The sequence below is a fragment of the Rhincodon typus genome, chromosome 4, assembly GCF_021869965.1.
Source record: "Rhincodon typus isolate 14 chromosome 4, sRhiTyp1.1, whole genome shotgun sequence".
NCBI classification, from domain to species: domain Eukaryota; kingdom Metazoa; phylum Chordata; class Chondrichthyes; order Orectolobiformes; family Rhincodontidae; genus Rhincodon; species Rhincodon typus.
This window is the reverse complement of record NC_063335.1, coordinates 99,018,082-99,041,696: the sequence shown is the minus strand read 5'-3', so window position 1 is coordinate 99,041,696 and position 23,615 is coordinate 99,018,082. Positions and strand designations below refer to the sequence as shown.

The 23,615-nt window shown below is 41.2% G+C and overlaps 1 protein-coding gene across 3 annotated transcripts in view; it reads left to right on the top strand.

Moving 5' to 3' along the window:
* The window catches only part of fam135b (family with sequence similarity 135 member B), a 350,061-nt gene that overhangs the window by 92,307 nt on the left and 234,139 nt on the right, over positions 1–23,615 (top strand). For all 3 annotated transcript variants that reach the window (XM_048596063.1, XM_048596062.1, XM_048596064.1), the window contains one exon: positions 15,763–15,859. In XM_048596063.1, coding sequence (XP_048452020.1) covers positions 15,783–15,859 — 77 coding nt within the window. In that variant the 5' untranslated portion in view covers positions 15,763–15,782. The remainder of the gene's footprint in view (positions 1–15,762; positions 15,860–23,615) is intronic.

Sequence of the window (23,615 nt, the reverse complement as noted above, 5' to 3'; positions counted from 1 at the left end):
GCTACCAGCATATATTTTTGAATTTAGAAAACAGCTTTTCCTTTTTAATTTTCTTGCTTGTTTTGAAAACAGTAGCATGCTGAATTGTGTACTGCTGGACCTCCAATGTTTCGAACAAACAACTAGATTAATGTCTGAATGGCCCGATCATGTGGGCAGCTAAGTTGAATCATTCTATCATTACTTGACTTTCACAAATGGGCACTTCGAGCAGACCATAAGATGTAGGAGCTGAGGTAGGACATTCAGCCCATCATTCACATGAACTCTCAATGACACCATGGCTGATCTGATAACCTGCACCTCCAGTTTCTTGCCTTTTTTCCTCTAATCCTTGACTCCCATACTACTTAAAGATTTGTCTATCCCAGCCTTGAATATACATAATGACTCAAGCTCTTTAAGGAATTCCACAGATTTCATCTCAATGGGGGACTCCTTAAATTAGGCTCTGATTTTAGGCTTTTCCACAAGGGGAAACAACCTTTCTGCATCTACCCAGTGAAATCCCTAAGAATCTTGTATGTTTCAATAAGGTTGCCTCTCATTTCTTGAATGAGTACAATCCTAACCAATTCAACCTCCCTCATGACACTGTCTCTCTGTACACAGGATCAACCTCGTGAATCTTCTCTAGATTTCCTCTAATACCAATGTATCTTTCTTTAGGTGACGGGTTTTAACAAGTCCTTAATATTTCTACACTTGATTCCCTTTGAAATAAAGGCCCACACTGCATTAGCTTTCCCTGTTACCTGCTGAACTTGTCTGGTTGCTTTGCTGTGATTGATGCACTCCCAAATCCCTCTGCAGTGTAGCTTTTGCCATTTAAATAATATTCAGTTCCTCTGTTCTGCTTGCCAAAGTGCATTACCTCACATTTTCCCACATTGTATTTCATCTGCCAAGTTTTGGCTGACTTGCTTAGCCTGCAGAGTTATCCTCACCAGTTACCTTCCAACTTGTTTTTGTTTCATCTGCATCTTGGCAATAGTACATCTACTTTCTTTGTCCAAGGTACTAATATATTGTAAATAATTGTAGCTCCAGCACGGATTCCTGTGGCACTCTGCTACGTTGAAGTTGCTATCTGAAAATGCCATCCCTGCTTTATCCTAACTCTGAGTGCGATTAGTTAGCCAATTCTCTATCCATGCTAATATAATGCCTCCAACACCACTCTGGCTCACCACTAACCTATGCCATATTGTGAGGTTTTTCTTTTAATCTAATGTGATCCTTAGCTTCCCTGGTTAACCCTGGTTGGGTAAATCCTTTCCTAGAATTCTTCTTCCTCACTATATCTTTGCTGTGAGCTGTGAACTATTTACCGAAATATCTGACATTGTTCATGAACCGTCTTTGCTCCGAAACTCCTTTCCCAGACTACTCGAGTTACCTATACCCTCAATTCTTGACAACTGCCTCTTACTAAAGCTTAGCACAGTTTTTCTGACCCATGTTCCTTCCTCTCAAACTGACTGCTAAATTCTACCGTGTTATTGTCGCTGTTTCCGATGGGATTGTTTACTCTGACATCATTTATTGAACTGCCTTATTTATTATTCACCAGAGCCAAAAATAGCCTGATGCTTGACTGAATTCACATCATATTGATCTTGGAAAGTTTTCTGAATACACTATAAGAACCTTCCTTGTGGCTACCTCTACCAGTCTGACGATCCCAATATCAATGAAAATTCAAATCACCCATGATTAATTCACTGTCTTTATTACATAGCCTCATTGTCTCTTGATTTATTCTTTGTCCCACTGGATTGCTACAGTTCAGGGGCCTATAGTTTACTCTTACCAGCATCTTCTTCCTTTTCTTATTTCTTACCTCAACCCCTATGTATTGTGCAGCTTCCAATCTAAGATCAGGAGGTGTAGTACATAGAACATAGAACATTGAAATCTACAGCACAGTACAGGCCCTTCGGCCCACGATGTTGTGCTGAACTTTTACCCTAAACCTAAGGTCTATCTAACCTTCACCCCTACCTTATACTGTCATCCATATGCCTATCTAATAGCCGCTTAAATGCCCTAATGAGGCCGACTCCACTACCCTCTCTGGCAATGCATTTCATGCCCCTACACCCTCTGCGTAAAGAACCTACCAGAGTACGATTACCAGAAGCTTGAAATTCTGCCATGTCTTTTGTAATCTTGCTATTTTGCATCATCAGCTCACCTCCCCACTTCTCAGACCTGCCCACCACTTCTACCTTAATTTCCGTATGATTGATTATAGTCAATAAAAACTGAAAAAAAACTGTGGATGTTGTAAATCAAAAACAAAAACAGAAGTGGCTGGCAAAGCTCAGCGGGTCAGGCAGAACCTGTGAAGAGAAATCAGAGTTAACAGTTCAGGTCCAGTGACCCTTCCTCAGAACTGATGGTAGTTAGGAAACTGTATAAACCGACATTTCCTAGCTACAATCAGTTCCGAGGAAGGGTGACCGGACCTGAACTGTTAACTCTGATTTCTCTTCACAGATGCTGCCAGACCTGCTGAGCTTTTCCAGCCATTTCTGTTTTTGTTTGTGATTGATTTTAGTCATTGAGTCACAGGCTAGAGTGAAAAAAAATCACACCAGTGATCACAGTTGTGATCTTGCAAGTCTGTATGACTGCATGCAGCAGTGTATGGCCTTACTCCATTCTTTCTGTAGAAGGAAATCCATTCACAGTTCAGAGTAAAATTGGAAGAACGTTCTTCAGAGCATTGATATTGGAACGTTTAACCCCTTGAGCCTTTTTCATCATTTAGTGAGATCATGAGCTGTGATCCAACTGTTCCTACTCTGATCCCATAGTTAATAGAAACCCCTGAATACCAAATTAAAAATAACAACCAGCTTAGCAACAGCGTCCATTTTTGCTGACCAGTATTCTGAACTGTGCCATCTGTAAACCAGTGGCTTTGTTCAGCTGGACATTCAAGTTTTCAGGAATTACTGCAAGAGACTGTCAACAACTCACTCTCATCCAATACAATCAAAAGCAAAAACTAGCTCTAGCAGACAATGCACCCTTAGCCCACATCATCAGAAGCAAAATATCCATTTCACATTAAAAAAAATGAATGTAAAATATTTAACCATTTTTCCACAGCGATACCCTTTATAAACACTCAACATCAGTGAACTATCACTGCTACCTTTCAGTCTAAAACGTCTTAGTCAACTGATGAGGTTACAAGTGTTTCCTTTTGGTGAATTTCTGCGCATTTATCAGATGTGATTATCTCTGTTACTGACATAAATAAACACAGACTGACTCACTGACTCTTCCTCACTGAGTTTAAAGAAAAGCTCCAGGCTTTTTCTAGTCCTTTCAACTTGTACTGCTAAAATATTTCAAAACTTCTTTCCAGATCCAACAGCTCAGAGACTGCCAGAGTTAAACAAAAAAAACAAAAGAACTGCTGACGCCGGAAATCATAAACGAAAACAAAAATTTTTGGAAAAACTCAGCAGGTCTGGCAGCTTCTCGAGACGGAAATCAGATTTAATGTTTCAAGTCCAGTGACCCTTCTTCAGAACAATTCCAGCAAAAAAAAATGAAATTACAAATCTACTGATGACTGTGAAAGCATTGCTAAGCTTCAATAAGAGAAAAGAAAAGATGATTACACCCATAAGAAACAAATGTGAAAATAAACGCTTTAAAGTTGCATATAGAAAGGACTGTGATAACATGTAAAAATTAAGAGACTAACTATGAGGCAAGTAAGTCTTCTTAGGGATAAGAAAGGCTGTGGAAGATGAAGGTACAAATGATAGTAATTCCTTTTGCAAAGGACCGTGGAATTGAGAAAATGATGCATTTAAGAAGAATATGGAACTAGTCTGCTCAGTGAAATGGATACTTGAAACCTCTTCAGTGAGATATAAGCTCTTAATTAAAAGATTCCTTTCTTAAGCTTTGTAGATACAGAACATTAAGGAGGGAGGAGAAACATCTCAAAGGTGAACTAGCTAATTGTAGTAATGTTGAGTTTACACAACATGGTAGATAAATGTAGTCTACTGAGTGCCCTTGCTACTTGTTAAATGGTCTACACTTCTCCTGTACTTTGAAGCAAAAATTGGTCAGTTTTCAGCTGAACTGAGGTTGTATTATGTACATTTATAGTGCATCCAGTGTGTCAGTGACCAAGCAAAAACATCTTCCTGGTACAACCCTCACAGTGTTAAATTACTCATCCTTTAAACTGATTGAGGGAAAAAGAAACTGCATTGAGTTACCCTTTCCCTCTCTGACAATGAATTCTCACTGGACCATTCATGTTTATCAATCCTTAGGACAGATTAGATAGGAACTTCTGTTCAGCATAACTGTTCTGCCAACATCACCTGAAGCACCATAATTTTGTCCATCTGCTGAGTTACAACTGTAATGTTTGTTTCTTTTATGCAGTTCTTTCACACATTGTTTCAATATGGTGGTGCATAATCTGATGGCTGGTCTTCATACTAGATTCCTGTTTAAGCCAGTAGCTTCTGATACAGTTGCAAGATTGATGTCTGTCCCAGCATCCTCTTGATACCTTTAAATACACCATGTATCTCTAATGTTAACATACTGTAAGAGCTGTAATGTTTATGGATGCTTCCAGTATTCTGAATTGATGTGTATTCCAAGTGATGCTACTTTATAGTACTGAGAGAAACGGTGGTATGGTTCCCCTGCTTCAACTCCCTGAGTGCTGTAGCTCTCAAGAGCTGAATAATGATAGGTTTTCTTGTAAGTTTGAAAAAAAGAAATTTTTTTTTACTCAACACTGGAGATGTATACGTGACATACTCACATTGTCACATATACAAAAGAAAAGATGATTCAATAAGAGGTAGCACACATATATGGGTTTTGAAAGTCATCCTCCAAAAAAAAATCATTGTTACACTCAAAATCTCCCCTCCTGCAACCGCATCCCAAAACCAGCCCAGCTCGTACCCGCCTCCCTAACCTGTCCTCCCACCTATCCACTCCTCCCACCTCAAGCCGCACCCCCATCTCCTACCAACTAGCCTCATCCCGCCTCCTTGACCTGTTCATCCTCCCTGGACCGACCTATCCCCTCCCTAACTCCCCACCTACTCACCTTTACTGGCTCCAACCCCGCCTCCTTGATCTGTCTGTCTCCTCTCCACCTATCTTCTCCTTTATCCATCTTCTATCCACCTCCCCCTCTCTCCCTACTTATTTCAGAATCCCCTTCCCCTCCCCCATTTCTGAAGAAGGGTCTAGACCCGAAACGTCAGCCTTCCTGCTCCTCTGATGCTGCTTGGCCTGCTGTGTTCATCCAGCTCTACACCTTGTTATCTCAAACACTTGATTCTCTTGACTGAAAGTTTGAAGTATTGCAGTGCTGAAGACTTATTTTTGGGGTTTACTGAAAAACTGGAAGGTGGAATATGATGAAGATGGATTCATAGTCACTTACTGCTTGCAGTATCAGGTTTCTCCAGCTTTACTCCAGTTCACGTGCAGTTGAACATTGGATGCAATCATCTAACTTGGTTGCATGATTAGGTAGCTTAACTTCTGTACTGGGGAAATGCTTCAATCTATAATCAAGAAAGAAACAGTGAGACATCTGGATAGAAATTGTCCAATCAGACATATACAGTATAGGTTCATGAAAGGCAGGTCATGTTTAACTAATTTACTGGAATTCTTTGAAGACATTGTGAGCGTGGTGGACAGTGGGGAACTAATGGATGTGCTGTATCTGGATTTCCAGAAGGCATTCACAAGGTGCTGCACAAAAGGCTGCTGCATAAGATAAAGGTACATGGTGTTACAGGTAATGTATTGGCATGGATCGAGGATTGGTTAACTAACAGGAAGCAAAGACTGGGGATAAATGGGTGTTCTTATGGTTGGCAATCTGTTGCTAGTATGGTGCCTCAAGGAGCAGTATTGGGACTGCAATTGTTTGCAGTTTACACAGATGATTTAGAGTTGAGGACCCAGAGTGCAGTATGTCAGAGTTCACAGATGACAGTAAAATGAATGGTAAAGCAAAGTGCAGAAGACACTGAAAGTCTGCAGAGGGATATAGATAGGTTTAGTGAGTCGCCAAGGGTCTGACAGATGGAATACAATGTTCGTAAATGTGATGTGATCCATTTTGGTGGCAAGAATAACAAAATGGGCTACTATTTAAATGGTTAAGAATTGCAGCATGATGCTGTGCAAAGGCATCCTGGGTGTCCTTGTGTATGAATCACAAAATGTTAGTCTGCAGGTGCAGTAGGTAATTGGGAAGTCAAATGGAATACTGTCCATCATTGCTGGAGGGATGGAGTTTAAAAACAGGGAGGTTATGCTGCAGCTGTGTAGGATGCTGGTGAGGCCACACCTGGAGTACTGTATTCAGGTTTGGTCTCCTTACTTGAGAAGGGATGTACTCACGCTGGAGGGGGTGCAGAGGAGGTTCTCTGGGTTGATTCTGGATTTGAGATGGTTCCCTTATGAGGAGAGATTGTGTAGATTGGGACTGTACTCATTGGAATTTAGAAGAATGAAGAGAATCTTATAGAAACAGATAAAATTAGGAAGAGACAGGATAAGGTAGAAGCAGGGAGGTTGTTTCCACTGGTGGTTGCAACTAGGACTAGGGACTGTAGTCTCAAAATAAGGGGGAGCAGACTTAGGACTGAGTTGAGGAGGAACTTCTTCGCTCAGAGTGTTGTGAATCTGTGGAATTCTCTGCCCCATGAAGCAGCTGAGCTACCTCGTTGAATGGTTTTAAGGCAAAGATAGATTTTTGAATAGTAAAGGAATTAAGGGTTATGGTGAGCAGGCGGGTAAGTGGAGCTGAGTTCATGAAAAGATCAGCCATGATCTTATTGAATGGCAGGGCAGGCTCGATGGATCAGATGGCCTTCCGCTGCTCCTATTTCTTATGTTCTTGCCTGCTTGGATTCTCTGTCTTCCCATAGGTTTTAACGCAGGTAACTGTGCCTTTTGCTGGTCTGCATTTCTTATATTTTTCTCTCTGCTGCTCACAAAATGTTCCTGATTTAGTCCTTTATAAGCAGCCTGGTGTCTGCCAGGTGATCGAGTACCTGTTAGCCATGTCATCTCAAATGGTCCCAGATGGCATACATATCTTTGTGATAAGGTAGGATTCCTCTCACACCCATTCTTTCAACTCCCACTCGAAAGCAAGGAGGTCTGAAAATCCATTCTGACTGTGTTTCTGTAAATATTTGGATAATAGCAGCCGTTCATCCACACAAAAGGTTTTGTTGCACACTTATATCATTTCGCTGAAATGTCCCGTAAGGTAGTTTACATTTTAATGTCCTGTCCAGCCATGCTGGATATCTTTCAGGGCCTTGTGTAGTTACATGATTTTAAAAAAGAGGGGGGAAATGTCACCTGACCTCTCAATGCCAACTCGCTTCTCCACTTTCTGTTATGTGCTTATTTCACATAAATCTGAGAATTCATACTGCGTGAACATGACATTTAGCTGAATCAGATTTCAGCTTCCTTTGAAAACATTTTATCATTAGTAGATGAGCAGAGGTCATTGAATTGTGCAGAGGCTGACATCTCTGGTATTCAACTTACAACCTTTATCATTATCCTCAAGTTAATTGATAGCAATGATCTGTACGCTTCCTAGCTCACACGTGTCGTATTTATGTTTCACATGAACAATATGTTTTGTGCGTGCTGACTTTATACATTGTATTATATCATATCCTCATTAATTCCTCCACATCCTGCCCGCCTTTGCTATGTTTCCTCAGGTTTTCTTTACAATCCTATTAAAGGAAACCGGTTTATTTCAGGCACAGATCCACAGACACCATCAAAATGTTTGGTTCATGAGTACAAGTGAAAATTTGTCAAGTGTTAACAAGTTTCAGTGGTGTGTGATGTTAGGCTATAATTTCCCAACTTTGCATGTTAATAATTGTATTCTTCAAGCCATCACTTTAGTTTGTCTTTGAAACTCATCCTGCTTCCTATTGGCTGTAGCATACTGTACGAAAAGACCTTTCTTTTCCATTCAGAGGAATATGACAGAATGATGGAAACAATGCATGTAGATTGTCAAGATGTAACACAAGCACAGTAGACAATTGGCCTACTTTTACGTTATAAATTTTGTGATGCCTGCCCAGCGTTTAGGGAACTGATTGCTTCATTGCCAGTCATGTTGACATGCTGATAATGTTTCTTTGCTGTAATATTTTTCTGTATAGGTTGTGCAGCATCTGAATGTATCCTTAGAATCATAGAAATGTTCTGGCACATAAAGAGGCCCTTCAGCCCATCATATCAGCACTGTCTGAACAAACTAGCCACTCATTTTCCAGCACCTTGTCTACAGCCTTGCAGGTTACAGCGGTCCAGGTGCAGATCAGAGTTCCTTTTAAATGAGATAACACAGTGTGGAGCTGGAGGAACACAGCAGACCAGGCAGCATCAGAGCAGCAGCAAAGCTGATATTTCGGGTCAGGACCCTTCTTCAGAAAAATTCTGAAGAAGGGTCCCAACCCGAAAGGCCTGCTGTGTTCCTCCAGCTCCACACTGTGTTATCTCTGACTCCAGCATCGGCAGTTCTTACTATCTCTGAGTGAGTTATAACTTCCTTTTAAATGACTTCATGATTGCTGCCTGAACTAACAAACTGGGCAGTGGATTCCAGATATCATCACCCTCTGGATATAAACATGTTCCTTTATGCCTCCTCTGATCCATCTGCTGATTACATTAAATCTGAGATCTCTGCTAAATGATTTCAGTGCTGAGGTGATGGATCTTCCCTGCCAAACCTGCCATTATTTTGTTCACCGTCCTCAGACTCCTCCATTCTAAGGAAAACAGTGTTGGTCTGTTGAATCTTTTCTCTTGCTGCAGTTTTCAAGCCCTAGCAAAGTTCTTGTAGATAGAGGCCATCTGGCCCATCAAGTCTGTGTGGAACTTCTGAACAGTATCCCACCCAAACCTGTGCCTCCTCACCTTATGCCCATAGCTTCACATTTATCTTGGCCAATCCACCGAACCCATACATCTTTGGACTGTGGAAGGAAACAAGAACACCTACCAGAAACCCCACAGATACGGGGAGAACATGCAAACTCCACATAGTCGCCCAAGGCTAGAATTGAATGTGCGTCCTTTGCGCGGTGAGGCAGCAGTGCTAACCATGTGCCACCTGTTGACCATCACACTTTGGTTCATGTCACAGAGATAATTTTGGATCCCGCTCATCACTTTCACTTGTATTCTGTGTGCTTTAGTTTTCCAGAGGAGTATGCCATGTGGAATCTTACCAAATGCTTTACTGAAATCCATGTAGACAATGTCCACTGTAATACCCTTATCTATATTCCTTGTTTACTTCCTCAATAATTTTAGTAAGATATAATCTTCCCTATTGAGAGCATGCTGACTCTTCCTGATTAATCTGCTCCTCTTCAAGGAACAGTCTCCTAGAGTCAAAGAGTCAATATTGATTCTTGTAATTTTCACACCATTGAGCAGACTGACTGATGTATAATTATTTGGCCTGTCCCTTGCACCCTTTTTGAATAATAGTACAATAGTCATAGAACCCCAATCCTCTGTGCTGTGCCTGTATCTAATGAGGATTGGAAAAACAACCCTCAGAGCATCTGCTATTTCCTCCCTGACAGCTTCAGATGCAATTCATCCAGCCCTGGTGATTTATCCACCTTCAAGGAGGTCAGGCCCCTCAGAAACTCACTTCTCCTTTTGCTTATTTTGTTTAGTCATTCAAACACATCCTCTTTAACTTGGATGTCTGCATCATCCCTCTCCTTTGTGAGGCAGAGACAAAATTCTTATTGGTAATCTTGCCCACATCTACCATGCACAAGTCAGCCTCTACATCTTTGATAGGTCCTACCTCTTCCTTAGTCATCCCCTTGTATTGCTGAAACGTCTTTAGATTTTCCTTTAAGTTAGGTTGGCCATGTGCTACTTTGTGTTTTTAGTGTGATAGTTGCAGTCCTGATATATTTCTTCTGACTTTCTGGTCAGTTACACCCCAATAAGAGTCCTGCCTTTATGTGGAGAACAATTCAACTGTGGCAATGAAAAGGAAATTGCATTAGTTCCTGAACTTGATCAATGTGGAGGGTTTGGGGGCTGAAGGTGGACGAGTGGGGCCAGCTGAATTGCTCTTACAGAGAGAGGTGTGATCTCAATGTGCCAACTGGTATTATTTTGTGTTGTAACTATTCTGTGCTTCTGATGGAATATAGATGTGAACAGAGACCATTTATTGTTGATGCCTGCTTATAACTTATGTAACAGATGCAAGAAGCTTCTGCTAGAAACAGGTGGTATCTTAGAAATACTTATAGTGCATTGGAAATCGTAGTCTTCAGAGCTCCATGCTATTTCTTTATTCAGAATATGCAGTAAGTCATTAAATGCCCATACAAAGCAGAGCAGCCAAATATTGGATATAGAAATGATGATCTAAAAGAAAACAGTATTATTTTTCAAGGATGCTTTGCAAGTAATTTCATGGGTTGTTTTTTTTATTCTGCTCTAGCACTGATGCTCTGTATTTTATAAATGTCTTTGGAAGATTTGGATAACAGGTTTTCTTGTAGAAACGTAGCAGTATCGATTGCCCAGAGGAACAGAAGGAGAGTATACAAAGGAATATAGGGGAGGTGAGATTGCACTCCAGATGGATATGTTTGTGGCTGCCAGAGGAGGTGGTGGAGGCTGATGCAACTACAACATTTAAGAGGCATCTGGCTGGGTATATGAATCGGAAAATGGGACTAGGTTTATCTAGGATATCTGGTCGGCATGGATGAGTTGGACTGAAGGGTCTGCTTCCGTGCTGTACATGTCAATGACTCTATGATTCTAACCACAAAGGATTTAGTGTCAGAATTGTGCTGTACACTGGTAATTTGATTCGTAGTTAAATGCCGCCATGAGCAAAGCATTTTGTGAAGATTACAATAGTCCTTACTTTTTAAGCCTGAGGATCATGGCAGGGATTTTGCCCTGCTGCCTAGCTCCCAGAAGGGTGAAGTACTAAAAGGCAGCCTATCTTGCATTCACAGAGTACATTATATAATCTATAATAAAATGGGGATTAGGTGCTGTCGACCAATTGCTAATGCGAAGGTAATGCAAAGAATTGTGCTGTCACGAGAGAAGCCCTCTAAAAACATGCGAGTGGGTGGAAGATTTGCAGTCAGATTCTTCAGCATGTCTTCCTGTCGTTCGGAATGCTCATGAGGGACTCTGTTGTAAAGCTCAATTTACATCTTCTGTTCTGCCATTCAAATATAATCTATCATCAATTGTTAATGGAGTACTTGGATAAGTATAACTTGATCAAAGACAGCAAACATAGAATCATAGAATGAATGTAGCATTTGGCCCATTATATCTGTCTCCGTACTCTTGTACAACTATGCAATTAGTCCCACCTACCTTGTCTTGCGCCATAGCCCAATGATTGTGTTCCCCATCATGTATCCTGTTATATTTAAATTTATCCCTTAGTTTGGTTTTGGAAGTTATTAATGAATCAGCTTCTAGTCTCCTTTCAGGCAGTGCTTTCCACATAATAACAACTTACTAAAGAAAAACATTTTCTCATCTCCTCACACTTTAGGAAGGATGTGATGATCCTTGAGAGGGTGCAGAGGGGGTTTCCGAGAATCTTTGTAAAGATGAAGGGTTTGAACTACAAGCTTGGGTTCAAGAAACTAGAGTTGTTCTTGTTGGCATGAAATAGATTATTGGCAGATATGACAACAAGGCAAAAGATAATAGAATCATATACACACCACCCTTTATGTAAAAAAAGTTGTCCATCATTCCTTTCAAATTTTTCCTCTATCACCTTAAAGCTATGCCCTATAGTTTGGATTCCCCTACCCTGGGGAAAAAGCCTTGGCTATTCATCTTATCTATACCCCTCATGATTTTTTAAACCTGTATAAGGTCACCCCTGCAGCTTCCTACATTCCAGGGTGAAGAATCCCAGCCTATCCAACCTCTCCTTATACCTCAAACCCCCCAGACTCAGAAACATCCTTGTAAATCTTTTTTGCACCCTTTCTAGGTTAATAACATCCTTCTCATCGCAGGGTGACCAGAATTGTACGCGGGTATTCTGAAAGTGACCTCACCAATGTCTTGTACAGCTATAACCATTCCTACTTGGAGTTTCACACACCAGAGTTTCAAATTGAATTTATACTTTCTAAATGTGGTAGTACAGGTACAAAAATTAAGTTTGTTGTAGGACACGTGTGCCTCAGGACTCAAAGAAATGGATGTGTAAAACTCAGCAATTATGATTAGGTCAGAAAGGTAGATTGCAAATTGGCATAAATTGTGTTGGAAGACAGGGAGGTTGTAAGGTGGGAACTCAAACAGATGTAGAATTGGAGAGTGGCTGAGGAGGAGATTGAGATTTGGAATGGATCAGGAGAAAGTAGGGAGACTGGGGATCTGGACTTGAATAGGGTAGGGAAAATACAGATATGGAGGAGAAAGAAAGCAGATTGGGTGTGGAATGAATACTTTCTGAGGAGCTGAGAGTTATAACAAAAATCGAAAGAACTGCAGATGCTGTGAATCAGGAACAATAACAAATTTGCTGGAAAAGCTCAGCAGGTCTGGCAGCATCTGTGAAGGAAAAAGTAGAGTTAACATTTCGGTGACGCTTCCTCAGAGTGTGTGTGTGTGTGTGTGTGTGTGTGTAATAACAATGTGGTGAATGGCGGAATGTCAGTAAATTAAAGAATCGGTGTTATGATCTGATAATAATACTGGACAAGTCAGATTCTGGAGTGAAACCTGGCTTGATAGATCATAAGTTTTATTTTTTGAAATTTCTTTACTGTGGTAGTCAATCAGTGAACTATGCACACGAAGCTGTCGTTGTATTTTTAACAGACAAAATGATTTTATTAATTAAAAACAACACATATATGACAATTTATAAAGATTTTGACAGCAAAAAATATTTCAGTTTTTTTTCCAACAGTATCCTTTACTAATACTCAACCCCAGTGAAATATTACTCTTACCTTCTCTTTAAAATCACTTACTGAACTGATGAGCTTGTAAGCATTTCCTTTCAATGACTTTCTGCACATACACAGGATGTGATTCTTTCCATTAATACCTCCTGAGACACACAGTCACCTTTGCTAACTCACTGATTTTCTCACTAAGAGCTCACTGTAAGAGCTAATCTCAAGGCTTTGATTTTTAACTGTGGGCTAACACATTTGCTAATATGAATTTTTCTTCTGAATTGAAACCTGCTGCTTGCCTCTGAAACTCAAGTCAAAAATGACAGCGATCGTCTCTCCATTTAGCTTGTTGAGCCTTTTAGCTTAAGTCACATGATTTCTTGAATAGGCTATCTTCATATCATTCTTCTAAATGGTTTTCTAACCTAGTTCTGAAGAAAATAAGTCACCCTCACAGAACTAAAACCAACACTCCTTTTTGGATTCATTCATGGGATGTGGTCATCACTGGCTCGGTAAGCGTTTATTGCCCATCCCTAACTGGCATGATGGTAGTTAAGAGTCAACCACATTACTGTAGGTCTGGAGTCTCATGTAGGCCAGATCAGGTAAGGATGGCAGTTTCCTTCCCTCAAGGACATTAGTGAACCAGATGGGTTTTTCCGACAATCAAGAATGGATTCGTGGTCATCATTAGACTCTTAATTCCATATTTTTTTCCCATTGAATTCAAATTCCACCGTCTGCCATAGTGGAATTTGAACCCAGGTCCCCAGAATATAACCTGAGTCTCTGGATTAACAGTCCAGCGATAATACCACTAGGCCATCACCTCTCATTTACTTCTAGAATTATGACCTTTGAGCCAGTTATTGCGTTTACTATTGTTAATAAGAAAAAGCCGAGTTTTATGAATGTTACTATATGCTAGAGGTTCACTTTAAGGTACTATTAACAATTGGTAGAACAAATTTCCCGTTGAGAGTCCCTAATCCCACACTTGGTTTCCCTCTTTCATCTATTTATGGGCATTTTCCTGGAAACATGATGAAGATATTCAACTTGAAGAGCTCAGAATAAGATAGCATAGACAGGATATGCTCAGCTGTTATATGGTAAGGATGTCATATGTTTAACCCACAGGGATGCCATCAGCAGAGGTGGTGAGCTTTTGTGCTGATTTAGAATTTGGGTAAAAACCATTTTCAGATGAAGATTGACAATGCCAGAAACTGGATGTCTAAACCTCACTTGAAACTCAGATTTGTGACTTATTTTCATCACTATAGTGAGCGTTTAATATGTATTGTGCCTCCAAGCAGAACTTACTGCTTTGTTCTAACTTGGAACAACTACCTCATTAGTAATAGTTGTGAGGCATGCCCTAAGAATGGGAAGGTAGAAGAGTCTGTTTAGTTCATGCCTTGCAATAGTTAACCAAAAATGTATTCTTATGTTGCAGGGTGTCTATTCATAGTTGCATTCAGTATGATCATTTTTATCCCAGAACATGTTGTCATATATAGTCTTATATGTAGTTGTTATAATAGTAAGCAGTTGTAATCTACTTCAAGGTCACTTTTTACGGTATGGTAAAATTTTATATCTATTTTCCTTTCTTTATATATATGACCAAGAATGAATTCAGTTACTGGTGGAGAATTTGATTTGCAACTTGCTTGTTTTTGTTAATAAAAGCGTATGACTAATACACTATTGCAATTGTTTACTATTGTTGTAAGAGTGTAGAATGATATAATGGGCATTTAAGTAATTTAGTGAAAGACACACTCCCTGAATCAGTAAGTGCATCATTCATGACGTTTTGAACCAACAAGGTGTTAGTTTTGAGTTTGTACTGAGTTAGCTGATTTATATCCAAGGTAACATAGGACTAATGCATATTGCTTTAGTACTGGTGAGTAAGCAAAGGAAATGTGGGAAACAAATTAAGTTTTCTGTTCCTGATCAATGATCTTACTTCCATCTGTGAGTATTTATTGACTGAGGGCTTGAAGGTTGCACTACAAAGCGTTCTATTGTGAAAAATCTTACTGATCTCCTCCCCTTGGCATGCACATGAAAAATCTTCTTTTCAGATACTGATAGGCTATTGGTTTCCATGCGACTGTACAGTACAGAACCTTGAGTCATTGCTTTGTGAGAAAAATATTGATAAGGGTACGTAGTGAATGCGTTGGGAGATAGAGCTTACATAGACAGCATTTAAGTTGATTGGGAGAATGGATGGGTTTAGACAGAGAACAAAGTGTATTCTGAAAAAAACACATACAAAATAACAAAAATGGTCAATGACACATTGTCAGCTGCTAATAGTCCCCATTAGCAGCTATTCATTCTCCCAGGCTGATCCTTCACCACTCCTTTGTCTGTCCAACTGTTTTTCTCTCTTTTTGGGCTCTATCTCCATATACCATTTAATCCAACCCCTTCCTCTCACCCCATCTTCTGTGTAAATACCAACCTTTTCCAAGCAACTATCAGTTTTGAAGAAGAGTCACTGGACCTGAAACACGAATTCTGCTTTCTCTCCACGGGTGCTGCTAGACCTGATGAGTTTTTCGGGCAATTTCTGTTTTTGTTTCTATTGCTGTGACAAAATGGAACCGAGAGAAATAAGAAAAGAATGCATATTTTGATTAGTGCAGTGTTTTAAATGTTACTGAAACAATTCCTGGATGTGATGTAACTTGTTTTCTGGTTTCTTTGCTTTCAGGTGATGCTCTGGGACGGATCATGTCTGAAGTACAAGGAACCGTTGAGTTTTCAGTTGAATTGCACAAGTTCTACAATGTCGATCTCTTTCAGCGAGGGTGAGAGCTCTCTAAACTGCTGCACTTTCATGCAAGGGTTGTTTTCTGTTATTTGCTACTAACCAGTCACACTAATCACCTTATGCAGATCGCACTGTTAACATACAATGCACATAACTAGTATAGTTGACAAGGGGGAGCCAGTTGATGTGATACATTTGGACTTTCAGAAAGTGTTTGACAAAGTCCCGCATCGAGATTATTGTGTGAGGTTAAAGTGTATGGCATTAGGAGAAGTGTGTTGAGATGAATAGAAAACTGGTTGGCAGAGAGGAAACAAAGAATATGGTCCTTTTCAAATTGGCAGGCAGTAACTAATGGGGTGCCACAGGGATCAGTGCTGGGGCCCCAGCTATTCACAATATCTATTCATGATTTGGATGAGGGAACAAAATGTAACATCTTAAAGTTTGCAGATGATACTAAGTTTGGCGAGAGGGTGAACTGTGACGAGGATACAGATATCAGAGGTTATTCACTTGGAAGCAAAAACAAGAAGGCAGGTTACTATGTGAATGGCTGTAAATTGGGAGAGGGGAGTGTGCAGTGGAACCTGGGTGTCCTTGTGCACCAGTTGCTGAAGTAAGCATGCAGGTGCAGCAGGCAGTAAAGAAGGCAAATGATATGTTGGCCTTCATTACGAGAGGTTTCGAGTGCAGGAACAGGGATGTGTTGTTGCAGTTATACGGGGCTTTGGTGAGACCACACTTGGAATATTGTGCGCAATTTTGGTCTCCTTTTCTGGGGAAGGATGATCTTGCTCTTGAGGGAGTGCAGCGAAGGTTTATCAGGCTGATTCCGGGGATGGCGGGACTGATGTATGAGGAGAGATTGACCAGGTTAGGATTATTTTTGCCAGAGTTCAGACAAATGAGGGGGGGATCCCACAGAGACTCATAGAATTCTAACAGGACTGGGCAGGATGCAGGGAGGATGTTCCTGATGGCAGGTGTGTCTAGAACAAAGGGTCACAGTCTGAGGATTCGGGGTAGACCATTTAGGATGGAGATGAGGAGACATTTCATCTTTAAAAGTGTGGTGAGCCTGTGGAATTCATTACCACAGGAAGTAGTTGATACCAAAACTTTGAATGCATTCAAGAGGTAGCTAGATATAGCATTTGGAGCAAATGGGATCAAAGGTTACGGGGAAAAAGCAGGATTAGTCTATTGAGTTGGACAATCAGCCATGATCGTGCTGAATGGCAGAGCAGGCTCGAAGGGCCAAATGGTCTCCTCCTGCTCCTATCTTCTATATGAAAGTACAATTCAGTGGTGCTGCCCTTTTCATCAGCATCTTGCATTCAGCATTGTATCCTCACTGCTGATTAATACAATGGCATTAACCACAGCATCAATGGTGGAATCTCCTTGTGACTTGAACTGGGTATTGTGTAAATTCCTTGCTTCACATTGTAGCTGTGCTCCTGTAAAATGCAGCTTCAAGCGAAACACTGTTAAGTGAATCAGCAGGCCAAAGGTTCTGTAGGAGCTTTTACGCTCAGAAAAAAAAGTGAAATATTACATCCTGTAAGTCTAAACACTGTAGATCACTATATGACTATATTTGGAAATAAAAAAATAGCTTCAAGAAGTCAACTACAATAAATTAATCGTCTGGATGGCCAAAAAGCACCTCCCCCTCTGGGTTCTTGTTTTTCAACTTTTAAATGCCTCAATGTTCGACAGAAGGATAAAGAAAATGCTATAAAGACATCAGAATTTCTCCTTGAAAAATGATAGCATTGACATGAATGACTGGGTTAAGCTAGGTTTTAATTGTTCAAAATGGAGACAACTCTTCCTTCAATTTGTGTCAGGACTCAAATGTCTTAATAAAAACCGAAAGAACTGCGGATGCTGTAAATCAGGAACAAAAACGGAAGTTGCTGGAAAAGCTCAGCAGGTCTGGCAGCATCTGTGAAGAAAATAAATCGGAGTTAATGTTTCGGGTCCGGTGACCCTTCCTCAGAACAAATGTCTTAACGATGGTTTGGAGCAGTGGATAAGAAGGAAAGAAAATGAAGCAAATCCTGCACTTTGCACTCCACTGCCTCATGATTTTAAGGGGGATATTAAAGAAGGAAGAAGAGATGAACAGGATGAATGAGACAATTTTAGAACTTAAGGCCTGGATTTGCAAAGGTGTCCAGAGGAAGCCACTGAGAGAGCGGGCTGCATTTTTGTCCTCATATGGAGTGGATGGGTATGCAATTTTGCACTGTTGCTTTGCTGATTCCATTTGGGCAATCGGTAATTTTACTGAAGGAGGAGATGGAGTCTTGTGGTAACTGGTACAATTGGGAATCAAGTTTATTAGTAAGCTGGTCACGTTGCTCAGGACTAGTTTGTAACTTTCTGAGAACATTACAGCCTGAATCTGGGCACAAGGCTTTTGTAGCACAGTTATAGTGTCCCTACCTCTGAACTGGGAGGTCTGGGTTCAAGTCCCACCTGATCAAGAGGTAGGTAAGGACATCTCTGAACGGGTTGATTAGAAAATATCTACAACATGCATCAATAGCAGTCCAAATAGAAGGAGTCCAAATAGAACACAACAAAATGCTGTGCCATTCATTGGGAGGGGCCTTCAACCATTGGCACAAAGGTAGCATTTCAAATTGCTTTTTAAGTAACTATAGCCTGTAGCTATACACGTCCTCACAATGTTCAGCTGTGGACTTTATATGATTTGTCTTGCAACATAGTATTTCATCTCACTGATGTACAGTCATCTGCAGAGGATGCTGCAAAGGTGTCAGTGTACTAGCGGCCTCTGGTATGGAGGCCTGCTGTTCAATGGACCCTAGGTCAGAGGGGCCACAAAGGCCAAAGCTTTTGGTGCCTGATGATGGGTGGTACCCTCACACTGTTCTGTAACTGCTTCAGCACTTGGCTGGTGCTCTTGATCACTGGAGCTGATCGAGGTGTGCTACTGGCATCCCCTCCATGCATTTTTAGACTGCCAGTACCACAGCACCGTCAATGACATTTTTAAATTTGCATTCTATGCCTGTTAATGCGCTATTCCTGTGGTCACTAAGAGTGCGGCCACATATGGCTGTTCACAAGGTTATTTACTCTCTCGTTAGAGGAGCTCCATTGTCCATAACCAAAAGCCACGTGATGCTGATGATAGAATGGGGGTTCATTCATTTTCAGCTCAAGACCATGAACTGCCTCAGGGAGCTTTGACATATGGCTACACATCTCAGGCTGCTGGTAAAACGTTAAGCTGCTGTGCTTGTGAGGTGCTGCCCACAATTGCATCTGCCCCATTCACTTCCTCCTACTTACCCCAAGAGTGCTTCTTACCCAGTGCCACCATTTCCAATCAGGCGGAAGAGCCTTCTTCTGAGGACCATAAATGGTGGAGGGTACATTTAAGGGTGTGATGCAATTAAGTTTCTGTGTTCAATTTCTTTTGAGTCCCCCACTGATGCTGCAGCTTTACTGACATGCTCATCCTTCATAACTGGTTCAGATTCTCCTCTGCAAAACTGAGCATTCCCAATGCACACCGCATGCACTGCAACCTCTTTGTCAAGAAAGTTACCTTTTTAACCCTGACCTGTAGCCATTTTCATCTTTCTATCACCTCTTCTTGTTGTACCACCCTCGCAATGTCCATTGTCAACTTTTGCATTGCGTTAAGGACAGTGAGCTCGGGCAACTCACTCCCATGTATGTTTTCTGCCTGGCATTGTGTGCCGTTTCTTCTTGCAAAACAAATAAGGTGTCGTATGTATCAGTGCTTCCAACCCTTCAATAATGCTAAGGTACTGGGCCTATTGGCAGGCATTATCACTCTGGGAGCACATTTTCCCCCTGTTTAAGGGCAATATGCACTCTTAGTGCAGTCCCAGAGACTTGAGTGAAACATTGAGCTCACCTTGCCAAAGCCGAGCTCACTAAAACCGTTATGGCACTGCTATCAGGTTCTCTGGACCCACTCTGCCTACTCACACCCTTCTATTCCAAACCCAACTTGCTGGTTTGAGTCTTCATCAGGACCATGCAGATTAATTGGACTCAAAACGTCCAACTCTGCTGTCCTCCCACAGATGCTGCCAGACCTGCTGAGGTTGATTGGTTGATTTGATTGATGGATTTATTGTTGTCGCATGCACCGAGATACAGTGCAAAGTGTTGTTTTGTGTGCAATATAGGCTGATTGTACCATACAAAGTACATCCGGGTAGCCAAACAGAATGTAAAATACAGTGTTACAGTCACAGAGGAGGTGCAGAAAGAGAGATCAGAATTAACATTTTGAGAGGTCCGTTCAAAAGCTGTTCTTGAATATGTTTGTGCGTGTATTCAAACTTTTATTTCTTCTGCCTAGCAGAAGAGGGTGGAAGAGAGTATAACCACTATCAATTTCTGTTTTTGTTTCAGATCTCCAGCATCTGCAGTTGTTTGTTTTATTTTACTGTTGGTTTGACTGCCTTCTCCTGCCACCCCTCAAGAACCAAGCCCCTTTAGCTTACCAGCAGCACCCCGGTGCTACTTCACTCTGCAATGGCTGCTGTTGTGCCTTCAGAATAGCCGTGCTTTCAGAATTCTGTTCCCACCTCATACCTGCCGCTGCTAATTGGCAACCAAACCCGTCTTCCAGCTGACGAGGTGTCGACCTCATGGAAAATTGTGGCCTTTGATTACTCTCTACAGGACCTGAAAATGGTTTCAACGTCAGAGTCCTGAACCCAAATGCAAGACCTTGCCCAGAGAGGCTAAGGATTGAACATAAATATCATCATACCTGACTGAGAGCAGTTGCTTGTATATCATTCACCATGATGTAGAAAGTTAGCACAGGGGAATAGTCATTCATCATTAACATCAGGAGCTTTCAAGTCTGCTTAGGCACAATAAAGTACAGAATTAAGTCTCGATTCTGCCCAACAATATATGCCTCAACTTTAATTGCTGGAAAATGCAGTCTACTGTAGTTGCATAGTATTGTTGTAGTTCTTATCCAGACCACTTAGAATTCCTACTGTGTGGAAACAGGCCATTTGGCCCATCAAGTCCTCACCGACCCTTAAACGCATCCTACCCAGACCCACCCCTCCATCCTGTCCCTGTAACCCTGCATATCCCATGGCTAATCCGCATAACCTATACATCCCTGAACACTATGGGCAATTTAGCATGGCCAATCCACCTAACCTGCACATCTTTGGACTGTGGGAGGAAATCGGAGCAAACACGCAGCAGACCCATGCGGACACGGGGAGAACGTGAAAACTCCACACAGACAATCACCTGAAACAAACCTGGCTCCACGGCGCCATGCTAATTGCTGAGCCACTGTGTCGCTCCGACCTTGTGGTCTCTTGACTCAAAACATCAGCTTTAGATCAGTCTATACCAAATTTGGCCATTTTTTGCTTTGTGAACTGGATATTCTGTCTTCTTCCTTATCTCATTTTGCATGGAAGCCAATGAGTTATCAGAGATTCTGATTATGTATGGTGGCTACATATGAACCCTTGGGTTAAGGACACTGTCACAACACACAATCAAGAGCATTTACTTGTTGGACTTGATCCAATACATTGCGGCAAAAAAGCTTATTTTGTTCAGTTACTGCTGATAAGTGGAACTTCTGTTACTTATTTACAGATTATTGTTATCTCTTGTTTTTTTCTCTTTTCAAAGCAATATCACAAAGTACCACGGAAGATTTATGAGACAGTGAGTTTAACATTGAGTGGAACCGTAGCTGCATCAACAGAAATATAATGGTGCACTGTTTATTAAAAGTTGCATTAGTTTTGGGGCCACACATCCAAACAAAAAAAAATGGCCAACAAAGTGCTATAAAAGTGTGATCTGTTATGATTGTGGTTTCTTCCTTATCCATTTGTTTACCATCAATCAAACTGTTGACAATATAGATAAGTTTCAGCCACAGTATTAAAATGGCTGGTATAAGTTCAATGTACAAACTGGTAAATTGTACAACTGCAAAACAAAGTCTGATAGTCTGATATCACTATTTGCATTTAATTAACTTAAATTCATTAGATCTTTTCAACTATTGGAAGGAACGTTCTTACGTAATTGCTAATGTCATGATATTTAGAGTCATAGAATCATACAGCACAAAATAGACCTTTGGTCCAGCTCCTCTGTGCTGACCAGACATCTCAATCTGACTGAGTCCCATTTGCCAGTATTTGGCCCATATCCCTCTTAAACCCTTCCTATTCACATACTCACCCAGATGCCTTTTAGATGTTACAATTGTACTGCCTCCAACACTTCCTCTTGCAGCTTGTTCCATACACGTACCACCCTCTGCATGAAAAAGTTACCCCTCTGGTCCTTTTTAAATCTTTCCCCTCTCACCTTAAACCTATGACATCTAGTTTTGGACTTCCCTACCCTAGGAAAAAGACCTTGGCTATTCACCCTATCCATGCCCCTCACTATTTTATAAGTCTCTGTAAGATAACTGTCAGTGCCCGACGCTCCAGGGATAAAAGCCTATTCAGCTTCTCCCTATAACTCAAACTCTCCAGTCCAGGCAACAGCATTGTAAAGTTTTTCTGCGCCCTGTCAAATTTAACAACATCCTTTCTGTAGAAGGACAACCAGAATTGTATGCAGTATTCTCAAAGTGGCCTCACTAATGTCCTGTACAGCCGCAACATGACAACCCAACTCTTATATTCAACGTTCTGACCGACAAAGGCAAGCATGCTAAACACCTTCTTAACCACTGTGTCAACTGCGACTGCTCTTTCAAGGAACTATGCCCCTGTACGCCTGGGTCTCTGTTTGGCAACACTCCCGAGGGCCCTACCATTAACTGCGTAAGTCCTACCCTGGATTGCCTTAGTAAAGTGCAACACCTCACATTTATCTAATGTAATCTCCATCTGCCACTCCTCTACCCATTGGCCCATCTGACCCAGGTCCTGTTATACTCTGAGGTAATTTTCTTCACTGTCTACTGCACCACTTACTTTGGTGTCATCAGCAAACTTACTGAACTTACCTCCTATATTCACAGCAAAATCGTTTATATAAATGATGAAAAACAGTGGACCCAGCATCGATCCTTGTGGCACACCGCTGGTCACAGGCATCCAGTCCAAAAAGCTAACCATTTACCACCACCCTCCGTATCCTCCCTTCAAACCAATTTTGTATCCAATTCGCTAGCTTCCCCTGGATCCCATGTGATCTAATCTTACTAACCAGTCTACCATGCGGAAACTTGTCGAACGCTTTGCTGAAATCCATATAGATAACGTCTACTACTCTGCCTTCATCAGCCTTCTTTGTCACCTCTTCAAAAAACTCAATCGAGCTAGTGAGATGTGATTCCACACTCACAAAGCCATGTTGACTCTCCCGAATCATGCCTTTCCTTTCTAAATGTGTGTAAATCCTGTCCCTCATAATCCCCACCAACAACTTACTCAACATTGATGTCAGGCTGACCAGTCTACAGTTCGCTTCCTTTTCCGTCCCGTCTTTCTTAAACAATGGCACCACATTAGCCAACCTCCAATCTTCTGGCACCTCAACCGTGACTGTCAATGATGTTCTGGTTTTCCAGCTGCTAAAGAATCACATTGAACTTTGAACCACTGTAAGCAGCTGCTCAATGGCTCATTGGGTATCCAGTAAATGACCAGTTGTGTCAAACCAGAAAAGACCAAATTGTTATCTTTGACTTTTGGCCTTAAAATTTATGGTAGTGGAAGGTTATCTTTTCATGACGGCTGTTCCTGTCTCTG